The 22,435-nt window shown below is 54.0% G+C and overlaps 1 protein-coding gene across 3 annotated transcripts; it reads right to left on the bottom strand.

Annotated features, from left to right (window-relative positions):
* Nucleotides 1–1,539: 1,539 nt before the first annotated feature.
* On the bottom strand, nucleotides 1,540–21,351 carry PIAS3 (protein inhibitor of activated STAT 3). Of its 3 annotated transcripts, XM_059832241.1 has the most exons (15): nucleotides 21,328–21,351; nucleotides 15,863–16,334; nucleotides 11,949–12,033; nucleotides 11,156–11,206; nucleotides 9,085–9,175; nucleotides 7,452–7,586; nucleotides 7,159–7,264; nucleotides 6,456–6,529; nucleotides 5,774–5,934; nucleotides 5,161–5,302; nucleotides 5,060–5,070; nucleotides 4,575–4,724; nucleotides 4,111–4,244; nucleotides 2,934–2,971; nucleotides 1,540–2,159 (listed from the first exon to the last, which is right to left on the bottom strand). In XM_059832241.1, exons 1-15 carry the CDS (start codon nucleotides 21,349–21,351, stop codon nucleotides 1,890–1,892), a joined length of 1,944 nt encoding a protein of 647 aa, XP_059688224.1. In that variant the 3' UTR covers nucleotides 1,540–1,889. The 3 variants fall into 3 exon arrangements, with proteins under 3 accessions (XP_059688224.1, XP_059688223.1, XP_059688222.1); XM_059832240.1 differs by lacking the exon at nucleotides 5,060–5,070 and having other exon boundaries at nucleotides 4,575–4,746; nucleotides 5,166–5,302; XM_059832239.1 differs by lacking the exons at nucleotides 5,060–5,070; nucleotides 21,328–21,351 and adding an exon at nucleotides 19,604–19,653 and having other exon boundaries at nucleotides 4,575–4,746; nucleotides 5,166–5,302.
* Nucleotides 21,352–22,435: the final 1,084 nt, after the last annotated feature.

The following is a 22,435-nucleotide window of genomic DNA, read 5'->3' as shown; positions in this document are numbered from 1 at the left end:
GTGGGACGGGGGCGCGGGTGGCGGACGGAAGGCGAGGGGACAGCAGGGTGGCCCCACTGGGACACGGCTTAGGCGGGTGGCAGGATCAGCACCCATCACCTAACCACGACCGGGAGAATCACTAAGGTTGGAAAAGACGTGTAAGATCAAGTCCAACCATCAACAAGGGTACCGCGCGGGAGCTGCGCGGGTTTCCCTGGCGTTAAGATGGACGCCGCACGCCACAGAAGCAGCTCCAAAGGGTTGAGCCGCTCGGCATCGAGCGGGGTACATGCCCTGGCCGAGGCGCCGGCTGCTCCTGGCGCGCGCAACCGCGCCGGGTCTATAAAAGAGGCGGCGTCACCCCGGCAGTACCTGGCATGGGGGAGCGGGGTCCCACGCTGGGCGCAGCGTGCCTGGCTGCGGGGGAAGCAGAGCAGAGTTGGGGCCGCGGGCGCGCTGGGCCCCGGGCGAGGCAGCCCCACACCTCAGTGCCATGGCACCGAGAACGAATCCCCTCCCGCGGGGGGATGAGGGATCGTGACCTTCAGAAAGCCCGAGAACCCCCTCAGAGGGGTTTTTAGAGGGGGGGGTGAGCCCCAGCGCTCTCCTGCCCTTCCCACCGGCCGCGCAGCTCCTGTTTGGGCCTGAACAGCACCAGTCCCGCTCACCGCAGGACGGGGCAGATGGCAGGATTTATGCCTTTATTGCATTGAAATAGTTACCGCGGTTACGATACAAGAAAATAGGAAATCGTCCAAGCAGAATACTGTGCGCTGCTCCCCCCGCCCGAGCCAGCGGCAGGGACGCCGCTCTGAGTTTCAGGGAAGGAGCAGGTAAAAAAAGGTGCTAAAAAAAAATCGCTACACGTGATACCTGGCCGCGGTCCGGCCTCGCCGCGAGCCACACCACCCGCCTGCCCGCGGCCGCCGGAACGAGGAGATGAGCTTGGCAGCAGGGAGCGAGCCTGTTCGGACACTCACAAAGCAGCTGTCGAGGTTACAAATGAAAGTATACGTTTAAATACATAAATTATTTGTGCAATGGGTGATGCGTCGTCCCCGGAGATGACGCAACCTTCATTTAGTCCTCACGCAGCTACAGGAACAGGGAGGTCTTTGGGTTTTCTATGTACAAAAACTGCAACTGAAAATATAGATCATCTGTTCTCTGTACAGGTCTGCGCTGGAAATATTTAAAAGGAGGAAAACAAATCTACATTTTCTTTTAAAAAAGATGTCGTAATTACAACTCAGCCAGCACGGGCGCTGGCGGGAGGGGCAGGAGGCACCAGCGCGGTCAGGGCACCCGCACCGCCTCCCTCGCCGTCGCTCGCCTCACCCCGTCCTCCTCCGCCGCAGCCCCGCTCGCGTCAGCTCTCCCCCCGCCGCCGCCTTCCGCCAAAACCGAGGAACGGTTTCCCGTGGGGCGGGGGAGGCAGCCGCAGCCCCACACGCGCGGGTCCAGGTGGGGCTCGGGGGGCGAGCGCAGGACACGCTGCTGTGGGGAAGCGGGCCCCGCGCCCGCCGCAGAGGGGGCGGCTGAATTACCCTCCTCGGCTCTGCGATACCTGCAGCAGGATCCCACATAACATAAAAGGTTTTAAAATACTTCTTTAAAGTCGGGGGGTTGGTTAACCCCCGGAAACGGGCGCTCCCCGGCCCACGTCCCCAGGAGCGCGGGCGCGCATCCTTCCCAGCGGAGGCGGACTGAAAACCAGCAGCGCGAGGCCTGGGGGCACTGGCTGCGCGGGGGGAGAGGGCCTCGATCGAGAGAGGAGAGACACAACCCGACGGTTCTCGGTCGGGTCCTTCCAGCCCCGGGCGGGGAAGCCGATCCCTGAGGCGGCTACTGGAAACCTGCCCTTCTCCCCCGTCCCTGGTAGAGGGAATACCGGCCATCACGCAGCCTCAGTCCAGGGAAATGATGTCCGGCCGGCAGCCCGGGAGCGCTGCGCTGCTGCTTATTGTCCCATTGCGTCCGTGGCTCTCCCGCAGCGCGCTGGTGGAGACGATGCTGCTGACGCGGCCGCCAGCCGGGCTGACGGCGCCGTGAGATCCTGCCATCACGGGGGCCAGGGGATTCATGCTTAGGAAGTGGCTAGACGTGCCTCTGTACTGGAAGAAATGGCCGAGCGTATCCTGCTCATCCAGGGAGGTGATCACGGAAGGGCTGTAATGCTGCCAAGCAAAGGGAAAACCCCCATCAGCTCATGGTATCCGCAAAACCCCGGCCCCAGTCCCCCGCAGCCCTTCGGGGCGGCCACGCGCCCGCAGCGAGGCCAGGTCGCACAGCGATCGCTCCCGGATAAATGTACCGGTTTACCAAGACTGGCCCTGAACCATCAGCCTCCCGTCAGCAGGGCCCAGCGCACGCGCGGGCTCCAGAGGCGAGAACGGCAGAGAAGAGACATGCGGCAGCAGCAAGAAATAAAGCCCAGCACAAAGGAAGAAGATGGAGCCTACAGTGACCACCCCGAAAAGCCACGCGTGCGTGGATCCGTGCCCTCCACCGTGGACGCAGACAGGACAAACCAACTCTCGGCGACTGCCGCCAAATCCCTCCGCTTTCTACCATCGCTCTCCTACGTCTGCGTGGATTCAGCCTCAGAGAAGCAAAACACTTCCACCTCTGAGCCCCCGGCAATGCCGAATTCGCCTCAGCAAGGCAGACTCGAGAAAGCAGATGCTGGGAAAGAAGAGAGGGGCTGGGCAGAGGGGCCGGAGCCCGGCATTCCTGCAGCCGCAGGGCAGACCAAGTATCTCCCTGCGGCGTCGGGCGATGCCCGTGGAACCGCAAAGCTGGCACCCCCACCGCCGTCCTACAACAGTTCTCACAGAGGAAGAGGATGGAGGAGGAGGAGGAAGGCTGAATGAGCGAAGAGGGATGCATTTGCCAGTCTGCAGATTTGGCAAGGAGAAAAGAAAAACAAAAAACCAACCAACCAAACTTACCTGATTTTCACTTTGAAGGAAGGAAAACAAATCCAGACCTAGAAAAATAAAAAGGGGAAAAATAAATCTCCTGACGGTAAATAAACTTCTGGCGGGAAGGGGAGCCAAACCGTGCTAAGGTCGAGACAGAGGCAGACGGGTTCAGACTGCTTCCAAGTGCCAGATACCACGACGCTGTCAGCTCCAGCTCCGTCAAAATCCAGCCCCGTTCCCACACCCCCTCTGTAACGCACCACGTGGCAACGGAACAGCACAGGGCGAATGAAATTTCACTTCTCCCGAGCTGTCGTGGGGCCCGGCACCCAAACCGAGGCCCAGCAAAGCTCAGCGAACCGCGAAGGGCTGGGGCAGCACAGCCCCGACCAGCCCGGCGACACCGCCGCGCTGCGAACCACTCTGCCGAAGGGGCTCGGCCAAACCAACTCCATTGGGCGGCAACTGCGCACGCATCAAATCGGGCACGAGGGACGCGTGACCCGCACGCAGGGCAGAGAGATTAGTTTCAGGTCTCTACTGCTGACCAAAGGTAGACTCGAGCCCCTCACCTCACCTCTCTGGGGAGCGGCCTCCCTGCCCGTAAAACCAGGCTTTTAACGCAAGCGAGGCATAAATAACTCCCGTAAAGCACACAGGGATCCCCAGACCCGCGGGTTCCTGGGAATGGTTTATTATTTACTGCTCAGCCACGGTCACGAGCCTCTCTCTCCTTCTGCCGGGTTAGGACACGCAAGCTGTGTCACACCCTGCCAGCCAGGAACAAGAGCCCACGGAAGGAAGTCACAGCCTCGTTTCCTTGGTGGCCCTGGGACACACTAACCAGCCAAAACCCGGGTCGTTCCGACCCGCGATCTGTGACTAACAACCAGATTTCAAGTTATTCTGTCAGTCAAGATCCCTCGAGAAATCTCGCTGGAGTCGCGCCCCAGGAGGGAGGTACTCTAGTTTCCTTCTTCCCTCTTCTGTGTTGGGCCAGCGAACTCGTGTCACTCAAAAATCCTTGCTCTCATCTGCAGTAGCTGCCAGGCCAAGAAAGACTACGTGCGCGAGCGACCCAGAGGCCCCGTCGCTCACGGGACGAGACGGCCAGGGCAGCGGCTGCTGCAGTCAGCCGCTGAGTCTGGTAAACTGGTACAGTTGTGCGTGTTTGGTAACTGCTGCCAGAGGTCTTTGCTGTTACCTTGAAGCTCCGAGGGCACCTGGTAGGATGGATGGTAGTCAGGAATGGGGAGGTTGGAGAGATAGTCGCTGCCAAGAGCTGCCATGGGAGGACTTCGAAGCACAGAAGACGGCTGGTGATCAATACTTAATACCCTGAAACAGAAGACAGACGTGGTTAACCTTAAACAGAAGCAGAACGGCATGCCGAGGGCAAAATTCCTCTGTTCTTTATCAGAAAAAAAACCAAAACCAACCCTGATGCTACCACACCTACAGCAAAAACAAGCCCTCCCTCCTCCCCTGTCCCACGGTCACCTCACCCTGGCCAGGCGTGGAAAGCAGCAGCTTCCCAGGGACAGAGCAGCCTCGGATCTGGTTACCGCGACGGCATCAGCGTTCAGGAAAGGAAGAAAGCAGAGAGCAGGAAGCAGAAGCAGCCAAAGCCCAGCAAAGCGGGGGGGTCGGGTTCCTGTGCTGCCTTACCCCTTGGGCCCGGCCGCTGTCGGAAGAGCCGTGCTGGAGACCGGGCAGTGCTTCTTGGCAGGCGGCTCCTCCTCATCCGACGAGCTGTCCAGGGTGAGATCAATAACCTCCACTTTTTTTTTGCCCTCCGAAGAGTTCTTGCCCTCGGAGCTCACAGTGTAAAGGGAGCTGGCTGCAGAGGAAAACCAGCGATCAGCTTCGGCTGCCGAAACGGAGATGAGCAAAAACGCCACCGCCTCGACGAGCACTACAACCCTGCGATACGCACGACTGCCAAACAGCTCGTAGCAAATCCACAGCCCGTCCCCACGCTAACGGTCAGGTCTCCATAGCCCACCTGGAATTACCGCTGCAGTTTCAAGAGGAACCTGCATTTTTCTTGCTTTTTCTAGCACTTACTCCACAGTGGTGTGCTAAGTGCCTGTCATGCTCCTGGTATTTCAGTGTGATCCCAAATACCGGCTCCCAGATGGGATCTGAAACGCTCTGAATGTTGCTTTGTAAATGTAAAAAAAATGTAAAACATTGCTTTGGCAAAACACGACGTCCAAAATAAAAAAAAACAAGAGTTGGTGATCATAGCTGCCATACCCTCGATGCCACTGAACGCAGACGTCTGGCACACCTCCTGGTTCTCCTTCTTGGGCTTCATGGGGCACCAGGAGCCGTCTTCCATGAACTGTATCTCATCGCAGTCCGTGCAGGAGTTCAGGATTTCCATGAACAACCTGCCGGGTGAGAGCACAAGCTGGGGAGAGCAAACGCTGCAAGGACTCACGCAGAAATACAGGCACACGGACGGCAGAAATGACACGGGACCGACGGTGCTCAGGAGACGGGTTAAAGGGGTGCGAAGAATTACTGTCCTAAAATCTGTGCCAATATCACCTGCAAGTTTAGTTTTACGATGGGCTGTTCAATGCACAGAGGAGGGCTCTGTTCGAACCCCGGCAAGCAGGTTCCCTCACTACTGCCTCCGCAGAGGCTGCCAGCAAGGAAGCCAAGATTTTGACAAAGGCTTCTTGTCCTTTGGGAGAAATCTCTCCAGATTGGCTTCAAAGCAGTTTAGGGAACGAAAATCAGATTTTCAGTTATTTGAGGCTGTAACTTGTCTATATACGCTAGAGCATTAGAGGATAAGCTTGAAAAGAAAAACATTATCCAGGCTAAAGAGCGTGTAAGAAGCCCGCTCAGCTCACCCGTCGATTATCAGGTTGTCGTATGGGGCTTTCTTATCGCACACAGGACAAGTCCACGTGGGTTTCTTCTCATTCATTTGAAGATAGAGCGCTGCGTCGAAGCACTGGAGGTGGGTGCACGTGATGGCTCGGCAGGGCACGATCAGCCTCATCTTACCCAGCTGGGGGACGAGAAAGAAGAAATGAAGTCGGTTTTGCACAAACCCCCTCTCACAGCACCAAGTAAAGCCAGCGGTGTTACTCCCTGTTTATTCCCTTTTCTCCCCTGCCCAGCGCTCCAGCACGTTTAATAAAAGACGCTCGACTAAATATCAATGAAGAATTAACGTGCGAGAGAAAACAAGCTTTCCTGAGGGTATTTTTGCCTTTTCGTTATTTTTTTCAAGCTCACTTCCACCTCAAACACACGCTAACAGTGAAGGTGAAAGACAAGGACCGGGTCAACGGAAGACGTGTTTTGGCTAGGCAGTTTAGGCCAACAGTCTCAGCAATTTTTTTAAGCATGAAAGAAAGCGGTTCTGCTTTTATTTAGGAATCAAAGCCGACTTTTCAACAAAAGCAAGGCTGCAGCAGCATGAGCTCTCGTCTCGCTCCAAAGCGTTCCTACGCAACGGTAAGGTAAAGCGGGAAGCTGTTCGCAAAGGCCTGGCCAAGAAAAATGAACAAAAATGTAGAAACCTACTGGACACATCAGGGAAACTCGTAAGCTCGTTGTAGCTATCTCACTGTCAGGATCAGCTGTTAGTTTTTCTTTGACTGAAAGAAGAGGAGGGGAAAAAAGGTCTCCTGTCAACATCCTCCTTCTTTTACATGCATAAATACGTATAGACATGATTTATAATTTGCACCACGACACTTATTATCCAAATTACAGGCAGGCAATGCTTACGGCAGCAGATGTTATTACCATCAGGTTAACAGCTCCGGCAAGAGTCTCCTTGGCTAGGCCACATATGCAGCACAAAGAGAAGGTCCCTACCTTAAAGATTTGACAGCCTGCCTGTGAAGTGACAGCACAGGGGAACCGTTCGGTCGTAGGGAAGCAGCGCGCAATTTGAGCGTAAGCAGCAAAGGCGCCGCTCCCGCTGCTGCTCAGAGGACAAATGTTTTGGAAGTATCACAACGGAGATGGGCCGCGATCTGAAGAACGGTTTGACTTAACGCTTTGTCGAATGGCATCACTGAAAAATAACCCATCATCTTTACAATCCTTACCTTCCCGTCAAGGTCTCATCAACAGGGCTCGGCAAGCGCGTGCGGGCTTGCGGGAAGGGACGCAGGCAAAGGCCTGCGCTGCCCTCGCTTGCTAATTCGGATCCGCTGTCTTCCCAGAGGCAGCAGAGGATCAGGTCAAGCACAGTTACACCTTCACAAGGGGTACTTACTCAGGGCTCGCGAATGGTCTGAATTTCGGATGCCCTTGGCTCTGAGCTTCTGCAGCAGCGTTACTGATGTCAGCTGCTTCACCAGGTACACCGACAGAGAGTAGTTCTGTTGAAAAGAAGTTGACACTGCTCAGACCTAGAAAAACCCAGCAGAAAGGAGAGGGCTCTCCTGGACCTGCACAGCTTGGTGCTACGGCAAGAACGACCTCGATTCCGCCCTGCAGACCCCAGGCTGCAAACAACCGGTAGCGAAGGAACAGCAGCAAACGGGAAACGGTTTTCACCTCACTCACCCTGCCGAACTCCGAGGACCAGTTCACTACGATCGTGTTCGGGACAGTCGCCGAAAGTCGTGCCAACGGAGTGATATTGACGGGGCGGCTGGGTCGTTTCGGCTCTGCGCCGTTTTTTGTGGGCGGGAGATAACCCTGCAAAGAAAGAAAGATTACCTGGCGTAAAATAAATTCTCTCCGAGGTGTAAGGCCACATACAAGAATCTACAAACCCCATCTCTTCACGGCACATTGTGCCTCAAGACATTTCACGTCACACCTTAGAGCTTGGATGAGAATTTATCTACAAATCTCAAAGCAGTACATTATTATTCCTCAATGTCAAGAAATGGAGAACAAAGGTTCCCTCTGGTATCCTTACGCTGACGAGCGCACTGGAATCCCATCGTGAGCCGAACCTCTCCCCAAACACCGAACTCTCAGGCCGGGATGTGCTGTGCACAAATGGCGCTGAATTAAAAACCAAATCCCCCCCAGTTCAACGAGGCTGGGAAGCTAAAAAATTACATCCCGTGACAAATCTCACATTGATCTCATTTAACCTTCATTATATACACATTCCAACTTGATTAGAAACCCATCCCATTCTTCATGCCTCTTCTGTAACTCAGAGAGATTTACACCACCCTCTTCTCATCGCCCTCGGTTAGAGCGGGCAGCTGGAGACGGATTCAGCAGCCACCCCTCAGTTTAAGCAGAAGTAAAACAAAGAAAAAAGCGCTCCCGTTGAGCTGCTGCGGTGCGCGCAGCCCGTACAAACAGCTTCTCAGCTGCAGATGACTCATCCAAATGAACGCAAGAAACCTTATCTGTGAGCAGAAGCTGGGGGGGACCCTTCAGCCATCCTGCATCTCACATGCGCTTCCCTCTTTCCGCTCCACGAGGCCGGAAACGACCTCTATTTTTTTTGAAAAGCAAGTTACAAATTGTCTCGGCCAAAACCAGAGAGAGTATCTGAGGCAAAAAAGGCAAACCTCTAAAAACATCAGAGGAGCGGCTCAGGCAGAGCGTTAGAGGCTGTTCTGCAGGTCTGATGGCAAAAAGCGCCAGCTGCAACGGAGCGAAGCCAGCGGGGGACACTCGACGGGGAACTGGCCTGAGAGTGTCAAACCCCTGATACCTGACACAATCGCATCCCTTTTTGGGCTGCAAACCGGGGCAAGCACTGTTTCTTATTATTTTCTTTTTTTTTTTTTGTTTTTTCACCCAGCAGAGCAGAAAGGACCTCAGCCTTGACCGGAGCATCCGGGTCTTCCTGCAGCGCGATAAACTCAAGACAATGCCATTATTCCATTAAACTCAGCTTTTACTCTGCATTTTTATTACTAAGTCTCTTGTCAAAAGAGGCATCCAAAAAACAAGAATCTGCTGGTCAAAAAAAAAAAAAAATCAGGCCCAAAGTTTGCATATTCTTCTACTTCAAGACGACACTCCCTGAATCAAAGAGCAGCTTTCATCACCAATCCACAGCCCCGTAACATGAAATCAGTTTTGCGCTCTAACCACACCATTTCTTCAAGTCAGTCTTTAATCTCCGGAAAATACATTCCCACTGCACTCGCTCGGAGCTGCAGCTGCGTGAAAGGGCAGACTTTAGGCTACAACATATTAAGGAGAAATAAGATTTACTCACAGGCAGGGGACAGAGTTTTCCATTGACCTTGACAAATAAATTAGGAGGGAAGTAATCTTCTTGGGGACAGCTGGTTTCACACAAGCAAAACCTAAGAAGCAGGAGGGAGAAACTGGCAAGTGAGTGGTGACACTCGCAAAAAAACCGGCAGCCAAATTCCCTTTAAAAAGGGAAAAACATTTTCCAAGCAGAACAGATCAATGGCTGGAAAACACATAAGCAGACGAACAGCCCTACGCATGCTTCAAACCCTACGCGCGGCAAAAGCGATACGAGAATCAAGACAGAAAAACGCCAGCGACTTAAACCAACTGCCAACGTGCACGCTGCAAAGTCTGCAGGGGCAGGGCGAGTTTTATTCAGCCCAGATGACAATTTAGGCTACCCAGCATCGCGGTTTCACAGGCAAACTGCATTCCTCTGGCCTAACGTCATTCCAAACACTGACACAAACCGAGCTCCGGGTTCAAGCGGTACGGACAGCTCACGCGGGACGAAGGAGGGCTGCCGTTCGCTCCCGCCACAATTCCCACACCAGCGGCGTTGTATCAGATGGTTTATCCCAGGTTTGGGCGTGTTCACGAGCAGCTTCAGCTATAGGTTCTGCAGCGCTTCAAGATGAAAGGAACTACATCTCGAAGTCACGCAACGCAAGCACCTGAGGAACTCAAAACTTGGATTTGGCCCAAAGCGAACCTTGGGACAGGACAGACTGCTCGGACTCTCTCAAAGCTCATCCGCCGCCGCTCCCTATCCTACCGCTGCCTCCCTCGTCGTAAAGATGTCAGCACCAGCAGCCCAGAAGGGGCTCTGGTTCAAATCCTAATCCCATTTAACCAGTCGGCCGTGCGCTCTGTTTTCTCTCAAAGGAGGGTGCTCCGCCAGAGGCGACTCCCCACGCCGAAACCACAGTCCTGCCGCGTAGCCGTGAGTCAGACTGCGACCTTGGCCGGCTTTTTCTGAGCTGCGAGATCAAGCCCTGGCACGTCACGCCGATGCAGAGCCACACCACCAATGTTCTCGAAAAATAAATCTGATCTTATTGTTTTTTAACCTCTCTCTGCTTGCCAAATAAAACAAAGAATAAAATTGAGAGTTAATCTTTTTCTTGCTTGGGAACGTGAGAATACTTCGTACGCTGAAGCACATCAGCAGGAGAGAAGAAATGACCCCACCGTTGTTTTTAACTCCTGCACTAAAGTTTCCCGAATAAGGGTTCACTTCTTCAGGTGAAGGGATTGTACTCTGGACACCCCAGGAGACTCCTGGAAGTTCCCTGGTGGGCTGTTTGGTAAGCTCTGCTTCGTCCCCGCCTCTTTGCCAAGTTCAAACCCCTGCTAATAAAATTTAACATTTTTTAACCCTGCCAAGAGTTGAATGTCGGGCCAGAGCCTCCTCAGCTCCTGCCCGCTGCCGCAGGACAGTGTGGGCAGGCACTTAAATAACCACCCCGGCACGGACTGCAAGAATCTGAGGGTAATCCATGAAGCACTTGCAAGTATTTTTCTACTCACGCTCTCCAACAAGTCTTGCATTTTCATGAGCGATAACTAGGTGGGTATCAAAAAATGTTCGAAATTTTAACGTAATGTAGTTTTTGCCTCTTATTCCGCCTTTTGCAATGAATCTGCAAACAGGCAAATGATTAAAATGGAGAAGAGGAAGAAGCGAGTTGTATTTAAGTGTGCAAAACTCTGAAAAAGATGACATTTTACTACACTTAAAATTGAAAAAAAACCCTTGTGTGCAAGGCCACGTCGCCTGTGCCAGCAAAGCGTCACCCAGAGCCAACTCACTCAGCCTCGCCCCGTTCAGAAAGACCCTCGTGGTTTGGTGTAGCACGACATGGCTTATCAGAGGCTCCCTCCCATATAGAAACCACCCCACACAGAAAGCAGTGTTCAGAACGCAGCACCAAACATTTAAAATGTCCTCTGAGCGATCCGACATGCAATTTCAAACCAAGTCAAGCGGTAAAAGTGTGATTCACCAAAATCAAGGACGAATTAATAGCGACAGGCTAGCTCGGGGGACGGGACTTAAGGTGTTCATCAAAAAGACATCACCTTACCTTAATTGCACCTGGATAGTGTAATCACATTTGGCACCTGGTAAGATATCTCTGCAACAGAAAAGAAGGTCTTAAGGCTGTCAGCAGCACTTAACAGAGAATTACAGCTAGAAGAGCATAATTTTTTATTAAGTTGTGTTAATACTGCCACATGCGAGTTCTATTACGAATAAAACCAGCGCAGCTGAGTTCTAAAAACAGGGCATACCTGTCCAAACTAGCAGGCAGAATTCCCAAACAAGGACGTAAAGCAAAAGCCCATCGAACAGAAGAGAGAATGGCGGGAAAAGGAGAAAATCGACCTCAAAGATTACTGCTGAGTTTTAAGAACATAACGCCAACTACAGACTCGCCAATGCAAGCAAACGATTGTGTTTGTAGGCGCAGGTGGAGGGTAGTCTGAAATTTTGGGATGAACTAGCACGTTTTTATCCCAATTGCCGTATTTTCTTTCTTGCATACAGTAATCCCGCTCTGCAGGCTTTTAGGCAGGTCCCCAACGGCTGTAAGCAGCACAGCACCGCTGACATCAAGGAACTCCCCTGTTCACGCCCAACTTGGCATTTTATTCTCCCATACTGCGCTGGAGCAGAGAAACACGAATTCTTTAAGATTCAGCTCTTCCACCTATTTCCCCCGTCCCTGACCTCCCCATCTGCCAGGCTCGCTCACCCGAACTCTGCCTGGTTTTATTCCCGACTCCACTCCCCGTTGTGCCGGGGAGGAACGGGCAGCCGCAGCAGGGAAGCCACGGGCACTTGCCCGGCGTCCGGAGCGACACCGTGGTGCTTACCGGGAGGTGAGGATCTGTTGAACTTGCTGGGGGGTTAGAGCAAAGGTGAAGTGAGCTTCTTCAAACCGTTGACTATTCGTCGAGGCTGAAAAAGAGAATTTGAGACAAATTAAGTCATCATTAAGTCATCCTTACACCTGCAGGCGCCAAGGCTTGTAATAAACACAGGACAGCATCCGCTAAAAGCAGAAGGCAATCCATCGTCAAAATCAACTGCAGCTCCACGCAGGGGCCCTCTGAGTCCGTGACCACGTAACCAAGCGTCAGGTCTGTCTTTCAAGGTAGACGTTCAGTTTCCGTCACTTTATTTACGAGGAAAACCGAGGCCTGGAAACTCAGGTGGCTTGCACAGGCAGCAAACGGTGAGGAAACCGGGAAACCCGCCCGCTCGCTCTGCTGGGTCTGCAACAGCCTCCTGAGTCCACGAAGAGCCCCACGGCGCTGCCCAGGGATCAGCGGATGGGTTGGGAAGAGCGAGATCAAATGTGGAGCTGAGGGAATGCCAGAGGTCATCCATTGCCCTAGAAATTATAATACTTACTGTGGTTATGGAATAAGTAGTGCTGAACAATAATCAGGCGTTGCCATTTTCTCCTCGGGCACAGGGACAGAGTCACAGCGAATTTACAGAAAACCAGCCACGCCCTCGATTAAAAATAAACACAGGCGGAGAAACCCACATAATGGGAGAAACAAGAATTTTACGCACGGGTTAGTGACGAGCACGGTAAAAACATTTGCTGCAAAATAAAGCAGGATTTCCCCCTCTCTTACCCTGACCTTAACCAAATTACTCCTTTTGCGCCTGAGCTTCTCCCTCGGTAGAACTGGCAGGTGTCTGCCTCCCTCAAAAGAACCGTGAGCTATTTTATTAATATTTGCAGAGCATCGGTATCCTAGAACGAAGGCCACTGGCACTGTAAGCCAAGGTAATTTGCAAAGAGCCCATTTGGCCTCTTCTGCGCTCGTCTTTACACCCGTCAGGAGAGGTCCTGAGCGATGGCAGCTCCGGCTGATGCTCTCTGGGATGCGGAGCGGCCCCGGGTCACGAGACAACGAAGCCGAGGACATTATCGCAGCGGCCCGCGTTACTGCAAATCTCACATTTCGATCCTTTATTTATTTCGAGGAGTTTGGTAACGCTTGTGATGAGCTGGTCATAGCGTCACCATCCGAGAGGACTACAGATCCGCAGGGGAGGTGGTTAGCTCCGTCCTCTGTGCCACCTGCCTTCGGAGAGGGACACCCTTACGCTGGCCTCCCCAAAAAGCAGGCTCAAGCGCAGATTCCTCAGTGGGGCGAGGGGTTTTGCTTCCCCAGCCTCCTGCAGCTCAGGAATGCGAGGCATGCGAGGCCCCAAGTTCCCTGGCAGATGACCTGCCAGATCTTCCGCTGACTGGCAGCGCGACAGGATGGTAGACCGACTGGAGAAATTCAGAGGAATTCTGGCTATCTTAGGAGTTTCTGCCTGAGCCTTCCGCTCCTCGATGGCTAAATCGGATCCTGATTCTACCCCAGCTCTGTTTGGAGCAAAGCCGCTCAAGATTTTCAGCTTTCTCTGTTCTCTGCTGCCTCCGTTTATAACTGATAACCAGTGTCCATCTAATAAGCCATTTATAACCAGTGTTACTGCCCTGTTGGCAGCCTTCATCCAACCCAGAGAGGAACACCGACACCTCCGAAATTCGCTGTAACACAGCTAGAGGTTTGATATAGGATGGGGAGCGGGAAAGCCAAAGCCTGCATCTTCCTCACTTGCAGCAAACAGAGCTCGGATGGAGCAGGAGGCTTTATCATTAACCCCCGTGTCACCGTCCTCCCCCACCACCGCCCTCTCCCCCGCTCTGTTTTCGTTCTTCCTTCCCACATACTGCTTATTTCTGGCATTTTTCTGACACCGCGACCTTCGTATCTGCATACCTACAACAAATTGCCCCAAGTAACTAAAGTAAAAGAATTGGAAGGGGACGTTTACACAGCCAAAGGGAGGAGAAAAACGCAAACCACCAGAAGCCAAAAATAAAAGAAAAAGCGTGTGATCCCCTAGGAATTGCGTAAAAACTCCTTCAAGTTCAAACGCAAACATGTAAGTAAGGGAGTTTTATCAGGGGAGAGAAAAAAGTCATTTGCAAGGCGAGTATCCCGTTTCAGGAAAGAGGCTTAACCACAGGTTGTCTGAGAGACTGGACAAAGCCAAACCTAAGAAAAGGCGATTTTTAGCAAAACAGTAATGAAACCAACCCCCCCCAAAAGCGCACGGGTTTTGGTTGGAGTACAGACACACTTATCTCCACTGTAGCGAACATTACTATGTTTAGATGAAAGAAAACCAGCCCCAAATCCAAGCGAAAACCATTTAAAAGGGATACGATGGGTGGATCTAGTCTGAAGAGGCCAGAAAGGCTCAACCTAAAGTAAAAATACAACTTACAACTTATTCTAAAACCCAGAATAAAGCCTTCACAAACCAGAATGAAACGTTCTTCGTGGGCCCAAAGGATCCCAAGCGAAGCCTGCAGCAGCGCTTCCAAAACCACCAGCAATTACCGGGCTAACTCTGTACTTTATGTCTCCCCACCGGCATTTTAAAGATAACAAGGAACCACAACTTCTCTAGAATTAGGCAAAACCCAGCATTTTCTTTTCCCTATTTTACAAACGGGAAGCATGGAGTGCTTGGCCTCCGCATCACGTCAAGAAACAAGTGGCTTTGTCCTTTTGCCATACCCCATTTCTGCTCCTAAGGTCCCTGTTTGCTTCCTGCCCGACGTCAAGTTTCCGCATGGACACGGAGCCGACCTCTTCTCGTATTTGCAACCTTCAGCTGGATCGTAATGCGTGAAACAGTTCATTAATTTTACATATTGGAAGATTTTAGGGCTATGTTTTTGTTAATAATTAAGGCAGAATTAAGACTCAAAGGTAGCAGCGGATTTTTATGCAGCTGTTTTGCTGGAAGTTGGAACACCAATTGTTTGCAAAAACAACAAACCACTTTCCATAATTAGCTCTCCTGGCATTCGCTAATTTGTTCGGAAAGGGAGCCCGTGCCAGTTGAACCAGGTTTTTATTCTCCCAGGATTAGGACCCAAATGCTGACATACCACAGACCAGAGAAAGCTTCGCAGTTCAGAACGTGAAGAAAACCCCAGGCTCTATCAGGTAAAACCAGTAAAAAACCCCAAACTTATATACACTTATAAAATATACACTTAACAGAAAAGGTGTCAGCTGGGAGAGAAATACCCTTTTTCGTGCAAATAAATTTGGAACAAGACTGACAAGCAACCACAAGCTTCCATTGCTGGCAGTCCAGACAAGCTGGAGTTGGAAGTTATCGGTTCAGACGATCCGAGGGCTGGAGCACCTCTGCTGGGAGGAGAGTTGGGGTTGTCCAGCCTGGAGAAGAGAAGGCTCCGGGGAGACCTTATCCCGCCCTGTCCGTACTTATAAGATGGGGACAGACTTTTTAGTGGGGCCCGTAGCGGTGGGACAAGGGGTGATGGTTTTAAACTAAAAGAGGGGAGATTCAGACTAGATAAAAGGAAGAAATTCTTTACGCTGAGGGTGGGGGGACGCTGGCGCAGGGCGCCCAGAGAGGTGGTGGGTGCCCTGTCCCTGAGACATTCCCGGTCAGGGGGCTCTGAGCATCCTGATCCAGAGGAAGGTGTCCCTGCTCGTGGCAGGAGGTTGGACTAGATGACCTTTAAAGGTCCCTTCCCACCCAAACCCTTCTACGATTCTATGAAATCCCACTTTCATCTGGATATCAGCCTTTTGAATCCGCACTGGTGGCTTGCCCGAATCGCGCCACTCCTGCTCTGTCTTCTCTATCCGAGCAAACAAAAGGAGCCTCCAAAAACCAAGAGGAGCGAGGACTTTTGAACGCACCTAACGAGGACTTTTGAACGTACCTAACGTGGTGGGTTTTATCAACTCATCGTAAACATCGTAGAAGGGCAGCCTCTTCATCTTGACGTCCGGGTGGACGGGATGGATGGGCGGCGATAAGTGCTGAACGTCCGTCTCGTGCTTGGGTCCCAGCACAGGCGCCGGAGGCAGCAGAGCCGCCGGCACGGTGACGGCGGCAGCGGCAGAGCTGTGGTCATAGGGCAGGTGACACACCGTGCCCTGCGTCAGCGCGGTGGCCGAGGGCAGCTGTCCTGCCTGGATGTGGAGCATCGACAAGTCCGAAGGGGTGAGGATCTTTCTCGGGAACCTCCGCCGGTACAGTTCTTTAATTTTCATCTGGACAGCCGGGCTGCAGCCAGATTTCAGCAGCTGTAACGCCTTCGCGAGAAGTTCGTGCTTCCTTCCACTTTTGTTCCTTCCAGCGAAGCCCAAGAGAACTTGTAGTTCTGATACCCTAAAGCTCATAACCATATGCTGCAAGAAAATAAAACAACCACCGTTACAATTGCTGGGTGAACAGGTACAACCCAAAAACAAGCCACGGGTTCGCTAAGGAAGATGGTGGAGGCCTTAAGAGAGGCACTGTCAACTCTGAAGGTCCCCTTGTCGTCAGTAACTCGCCAGTAGCAGAGCTGTAACTATTTAGATTTGGGTTTACCTTTAGATACTTTGCTCGGATCTGGGAAGGCAAAAGATCGCGCTCGCTTCCCGATTCGATGGACGTCCGAGCAATTTCTGATACCCAGAGGGTGGTTTAACCCCCTTCCCTTCGAATAAACGCTGACGACTTCTTGTAGGGTCAACCACGTGTTTGAATTAAAGCTCTTTGTACCTCTCTGGGTTTAAAGCTCTCGCTTTAAGGCCTCTCCAGGCTGGCTTAGAAAGGCCAAGCCCAGGGTGGCTGCAGAGCCGTTGCTTTTATTCTTTTATTTCAAAAATATACTTTGGGAATGCCCGGTTTTGGCCCGATGTTTCTCTAAGGAGACACATCAGACATCAGATCTGAAAACAGACGTCAGTCATTAACGAGAAAGGCTGCAATTAAGGAAAAATACACAATCAAGCACCACCGCTATCCCGAGGGCTGGCAGCGCTCATCAGCCTGCCTCACCGAAGGGGAGTCCCTCCTCAAGAGGGACCTGCTAATTCTCACCGCGAGTCCAACAAGGCCGACACGGTTAAGTTGAAAGATGCCCAAAGAGGAGAAAATACAGAATTATTCCCGTTTCACAGGAGGAAAAATAAAAAGGGTCTCGGAGACTTCTCCGCAGTCACGCCATGAAAGTTAGTCGCAGACCGAGAAACTCGGTGCAATCTTCGTGCACAAAACCATCCTTCTCCTGAGCTCGTAATAGGATTTCAGAGTTACTTGTTTAAGCAGAAGCACCCATGGGATGACGACGAGTGCTAGGGAAGCACATATATACTCGTATGCGTATATATTTGTACTTATTACAGCACAATCTTTTCTTTTGTGGAAGTAAAAAAGGGTTAAACCTGGGATGGAGCAACTCCCAACACTCTCCCTTTTAAATAAGAAAGGGCACGCAGAGTTTCACCACCACTCTGCATCTAGAAAGACTTTTCCCTTTCGGCTCCCAAAATGCAACCGGTTCAACAACAGCAGAATTGTTCTCAAATGAGTTACAACTTGGGTTTAAATCCGTGATTTCGGTTCCACGGAGGGGCTTCATCCAGCTGCAGCGGAGCACGGGGGGGGTACAGGGGGAAAGTTGGCTTCTGAGAGTTAAAAAATGCCAAAACCTGCAATCCCTGTGATGAAAGAAAGGCAAGATAAAAGCTGAAACCTCCTCGGTTTAGCAGGAGGCGTATTCTGCGTTCGGATTGATTCCCAAACCCAACGGAGCTATCCTCCTGACGGGAACGTCTCGACTTTACATCTTACCGGCCAAGTTTCCTAGAGTCACTTGTAAATAGCGAATTAAGGGGCACACCTCCGTACTCTACGGGCCAAGCTTATCAAGTTAATTGATTCTGGTTTATGCGCCAAGAGGCTTTAAGGCAGTTTAACTCGCTCTCTTAGGATCGCGTCACCCACGCACCGAAAACGCAGCGTCTCAGGAGGACGACGTGACAGATGTTCCACTTCCCAGTGGGGAAAGAAGGAAAGGGAAGTATGTGGTAAAGCTATCAAAGCCAGCTCCGTCGTTACAAAAAGCGCCGTGTGGTCCCTGACGCAGAACAGACACAGCGTCAGATTAAGGTTTCGCGTAGAAAAAACCCTGTAGGTCGCGTGGGATTTGCCCGTTACCTTTGCCGGGTGATACGTTCAAGAGAATGGTTAACTTTGTATTTTTTTCCCCCTTTTGGAGCCAGGAGAATTTGTTAGAGGCAGGAAACCTCTCATTTAAGAGGAAAAAGCTCGACTTGGGGTCTCTCAACTTTGACAGTGCCTGTTTTAAACACCTCTCGGAAAAGACACATTAGGGATGCGCCTTTACCAAATATTCATCCCTCCCCTTTTGCGACAATCATTGTAAAGGAACCGACCTCTTCCCACATCCATTATTCCCACAAATCCTCCGGACAGAGTCCTTAACCGGCAGGAGATCAGTGTAGCATGGCTCACCAGCACGAGATTGACATTTATCGTTAAAAAACACTCGCATCCGTGACATAGGATGGCTGTGTCACCACCGCTGCAGCAGCTGTGGACTCCTGTCTACCCCAAAGCCTCTCCGATTACTGCTCGGAGTATCGGAGCGGCGGAAAAAAAAAAACCCTCTCTTTATCGCCGTAAGAGATGGCAATCGAGAGCTCCCAGCGGGCACCGGCGGCTGGGGTAGCGGCTGGATCCGCAGCAGACTCGAGTCCGATCGTGCCACTGTTGAACAAGGCACGTCCACAAACCTCTTCTCTTGCCAGGGGAGTCACCGTTCGGTCTTTTAAATAAAGGGAAGCGTCTTAAGCCAACTACGGCCTTTATAAGGAGAAATCATTTTGTTTTCAACTGGCTCGTCTTGCTTTTGCAATGAGACACAGATGGTAAAAAGCTCAGACAAACTCCTGGCGAGGAAACCAGAAAGGGGTTAGGGGAGATGGACGGGGGACAGGGAGCGGAGATGCAAAAATAAACGGAAGAAGCCTCAAATCACGCCAAGCTCCACCGAAAGGGCCGGCGTGCGAGGGCCAGACCCCGGAGATGTAAACCTGCGCGCTAAGCTACGCCTAGTCTTAAACCACAGTTCCTCCGCAGGGATTTATCCGCAGAGGGAGCGGAGCAGAAAACACCACCGACCCTTCGCCCTGGGTCGCACTCGGCTTGACCGTTTGCTAAACTACGTCCCCAAATCGCAGGATTACGGACGCGGCTGCCGGAGCTCGACTTCTGCGCGGTCCCGAGTCACCTAATTACAACTATCGGATCCGATTTCTCCACTCATATCGTTTAACGTTTTGCCACTTGATAGGGCTCCCGCCGTAGTCAGGCTTAAGTTTTAGGGGAGGGTGAAAGATCACGCCATGAAGCTGTATCAAAATTTGGACGGGGCACTGCTGGAAAGATTACGGACAAATATTACTCCGGAGAATTATGTTCTGGCTGCCAAAAAGGTGCCAGTTCCCAAATGTCTTCCTGTTCCCAGCGCGGGGAAGGGGGCAGGGCTCCCAGGCCACTTCAGCCAGCTAAGAGCTATATTCCAGCCTGTGGGGGAAAAAAAATTAAACCGCCAACAAGGAGAAAAAAAAAAAAAATAAAAAAAATCAGCTTTGGAATTAGTTACCAGGGGCAATTTCATATTCCACAGTCTGGTGGGCAAAGGTGGTGACACACTCTGACTCCTAAAAAAACGAGAAAAAGAGAGTGGAGGGAGATGAAACCCCATCCAGCTGTGAGCACTGGTGCAGCACTACCATGTTACACGCTCTCTGCTCCCGCCTCCCGTTCCGCACCCCAAACCTGCATCGGCCCCTCTCCTGCCTGCCGTTATTTTCTGCTCCCCCGCCCACCCCCCGGCATCCTTCGAGGCTCTGAGCCGCTCCAGCTCTCGGCTCTCCCTTCCGGCGGGTTTCTACCCCTCTTCTCCACGGCTCTGCACCCCCGGAGCCCCCCAGGCTCTTTCGGCCCCCTCCCCTCGCGGACAGGCCCCCCGGGCTCGCTGCCCGAGCCCACAGCCTCACCGCCGCGCAGCGCGCAAAGGTCCAGACCCCGGCACCCTCCCTACGGCTCCGTCGCCCCGGTGGTCCCGGTGCCTTCCCCCCACGGCTCTGCCCCCCGAGCCGGGACCCCACGGCTCGCCCCAGCCCCCCTGTGCACCCCGACCCCAGCGTCCCCGTCCCTCCCCACCTCCACAGCCCACACCGGCTGCCCCACAGCCCCGCACCTCGCTCTCCCCACCCCACCCAGCAACCTCCCAGCCCTGTTCACCCATCACTGCCCCACGGCCCGGTACAGCCCTAACCCCTCGCTCTGCCGCCCCACAGCCCCCCGCTCCTGCCCCACACGGCCACCCCGTCTGTCTCCCGAACATCCCCAGCCCCACACACCTCCTTGGGCCCACTGCAGAGTCCCCCAGACCCACACATCCCCGTGGCACCATCCAACCCCTCAGTCTCCCATATCCCTCCAACCCCAGACATACCAGATGCCCAACCACAAAAACCCCCTCAGCCCCACACTGCCTGTCCCCATCCCCACACACCCCTCAGCCCCACAGATCCCTCAGCCCCACACTGCCTGCCCCAACGCCACACACCCCTCAGCCCCACACTGCCTGCCCCAGCCCCACACACCCGTCAGACCCACACACCCCTCAGCCCCACACTGCCTGCCCCAGCCCCACACACCCCTCAGACCCACACACCCCTCAGACCCACACTGCCTGCCCCATCCCCACACACCCCTCAGCCCCACACTGCCTGGCCCCATCCCCACACACCCCTCAGACCCACACTGCCTGTCCCCAGGCCCACACACCCCTCAGCCCCACACACCCCTCAGCCCCACACTGCCTGTCCCCTTCCCCACACACCCCTCAGCGCCACACACCCCTCATCCCCACACTGCCTGTCCCCTTCCCCACACACCCCTCAGCCCCACACACCCCTCATCCCCACACTGCCTGCCTCATCCCCACACTGCCTGTCCCCTTCCCCACACACCCCTCAGCCCCACACACCCCTCAGCCCCACACTGCCTGTCCCCTTCCCCACACACCCCTCAGCCCCACACACCCCTCAGCCCCACACTGCCTATCCCCATCCCCACACACCCCTCAGCCCCACACACCCCTCAGCCCCACACTGCCCCACTCCATCCCCCCAGACGCCCTCAGCCCCACACACCCCTCAGCCCCACACTGCCCCACTCCATCCCCCCAGACGCCCTCAGCCCCACACCCCCTCAGTGCTCGACCGCCCCCGCCCCACGGCGCCCACCCCGCACTGCCGGGCCCCCGCCGCCCCGACGCCGCTCGGCTCCCGCCCGCCCCGCTCCCCCCCGCCGCACCTTCAGCTCCGCCGCCTCCGCCATCTTGGGACATGGCAGCCGCCGCGCAGGGACCGAGGCAAACTCCGCGCCCCGCCGCGGCCGCACGGCGCAGGGGCCGAGGAGCGGGAGGGGCAGAGGCGGGCAGGGAGCGTCGCGCAAGTCTGCGTCCGTCGCGCAGCCGCAACGCCACGCCCCCCTTCGCCACGCCCCCCCTTCGCCACGCCTCCTCGCCACGCCACGCCCCCTCCACCTCGCCACGCCCCCTCCACCTCGCCACGCCCTCAGGGTAACGAGTCCCATATGGGACTGGTGGTGTGTGGGACTGGTCCTATATGGGACTGGTGCTACGTGGGACTGGTCCTATATGGGACTGGTCCTATATGGGACTGGTGCTGTGTGGGACTGATCCTATATGGGACTGGTCCTATATGGGACTGGTGCTACGTGGGACTGGTCCTATATGGGACTGGTGCTGTGTGGGACTGATCCTATATGGGACTGGTCCTATATGGGACTGGTGCTGTGTGGGACTGGTCCTATATGGGACTGGTGCTATATGGGACTGGTCCTATATGGGACTGGTCCTATATGGGACTGGCGCTGTGTGGGACTGGTCCAATATGGCACTGGTGCTATGTGGGACTGGTCCTATATGGGACTGGTGCTGTGTGGGACTGGTCCGATGTGGGACTGGTCCTATATGGGACTGGTGCTACGTGGGACTGGTCCGATGTGGGACTGGTCCTATATGGGACTGGTGCTACGTGGGACTGGTCCAATGTGGGACTGGCGCTGTGCGGGACTGGTCCAATATGGCACTGGCGCTGTGCGGGACTGGTGCTATATGGGGCTGGTGCTGTATAGCGACTGGTGCTATATGGGACTGGTCCAGTATTGGGGCCCAATCCTGGCCCGTGGTCTGCCCAGCACCACCACCGAGTCCCAGCCCGGGACCCGGGGACTGACCAGGACCCACGGCGGGTGCTGTCGCACCCCATCTCCCACCAAGCCCCAAACCGCCCCCCGGGTGCCCCCATGGGGCAGCCCCCCAGCCGGGCCCCCCTCCGCCCTCCCCAACCCCCCGGCGCCCGGATGCAGACGGGGACACGGGGTGGGGGACACCCGC

Source organism: Gavia stellata, chromosome 33 (assembly GCF_030936135.1).
Source record: "Gavia stellata isolate bGavSte3 chromosome 33, bGavSte3.hap2, whole genome shotgun sequence".
Lineage (NCBI taxonomy): Eukaryota > Metazoa > Chordata > Aves > Gaviiformes > Gaviidae > Gavia > Gavia stellata.
Note: the sequence above shows the minus strand (reverse complement) of the source record. Positions and strands in the feature narration are given on the sequence as shown.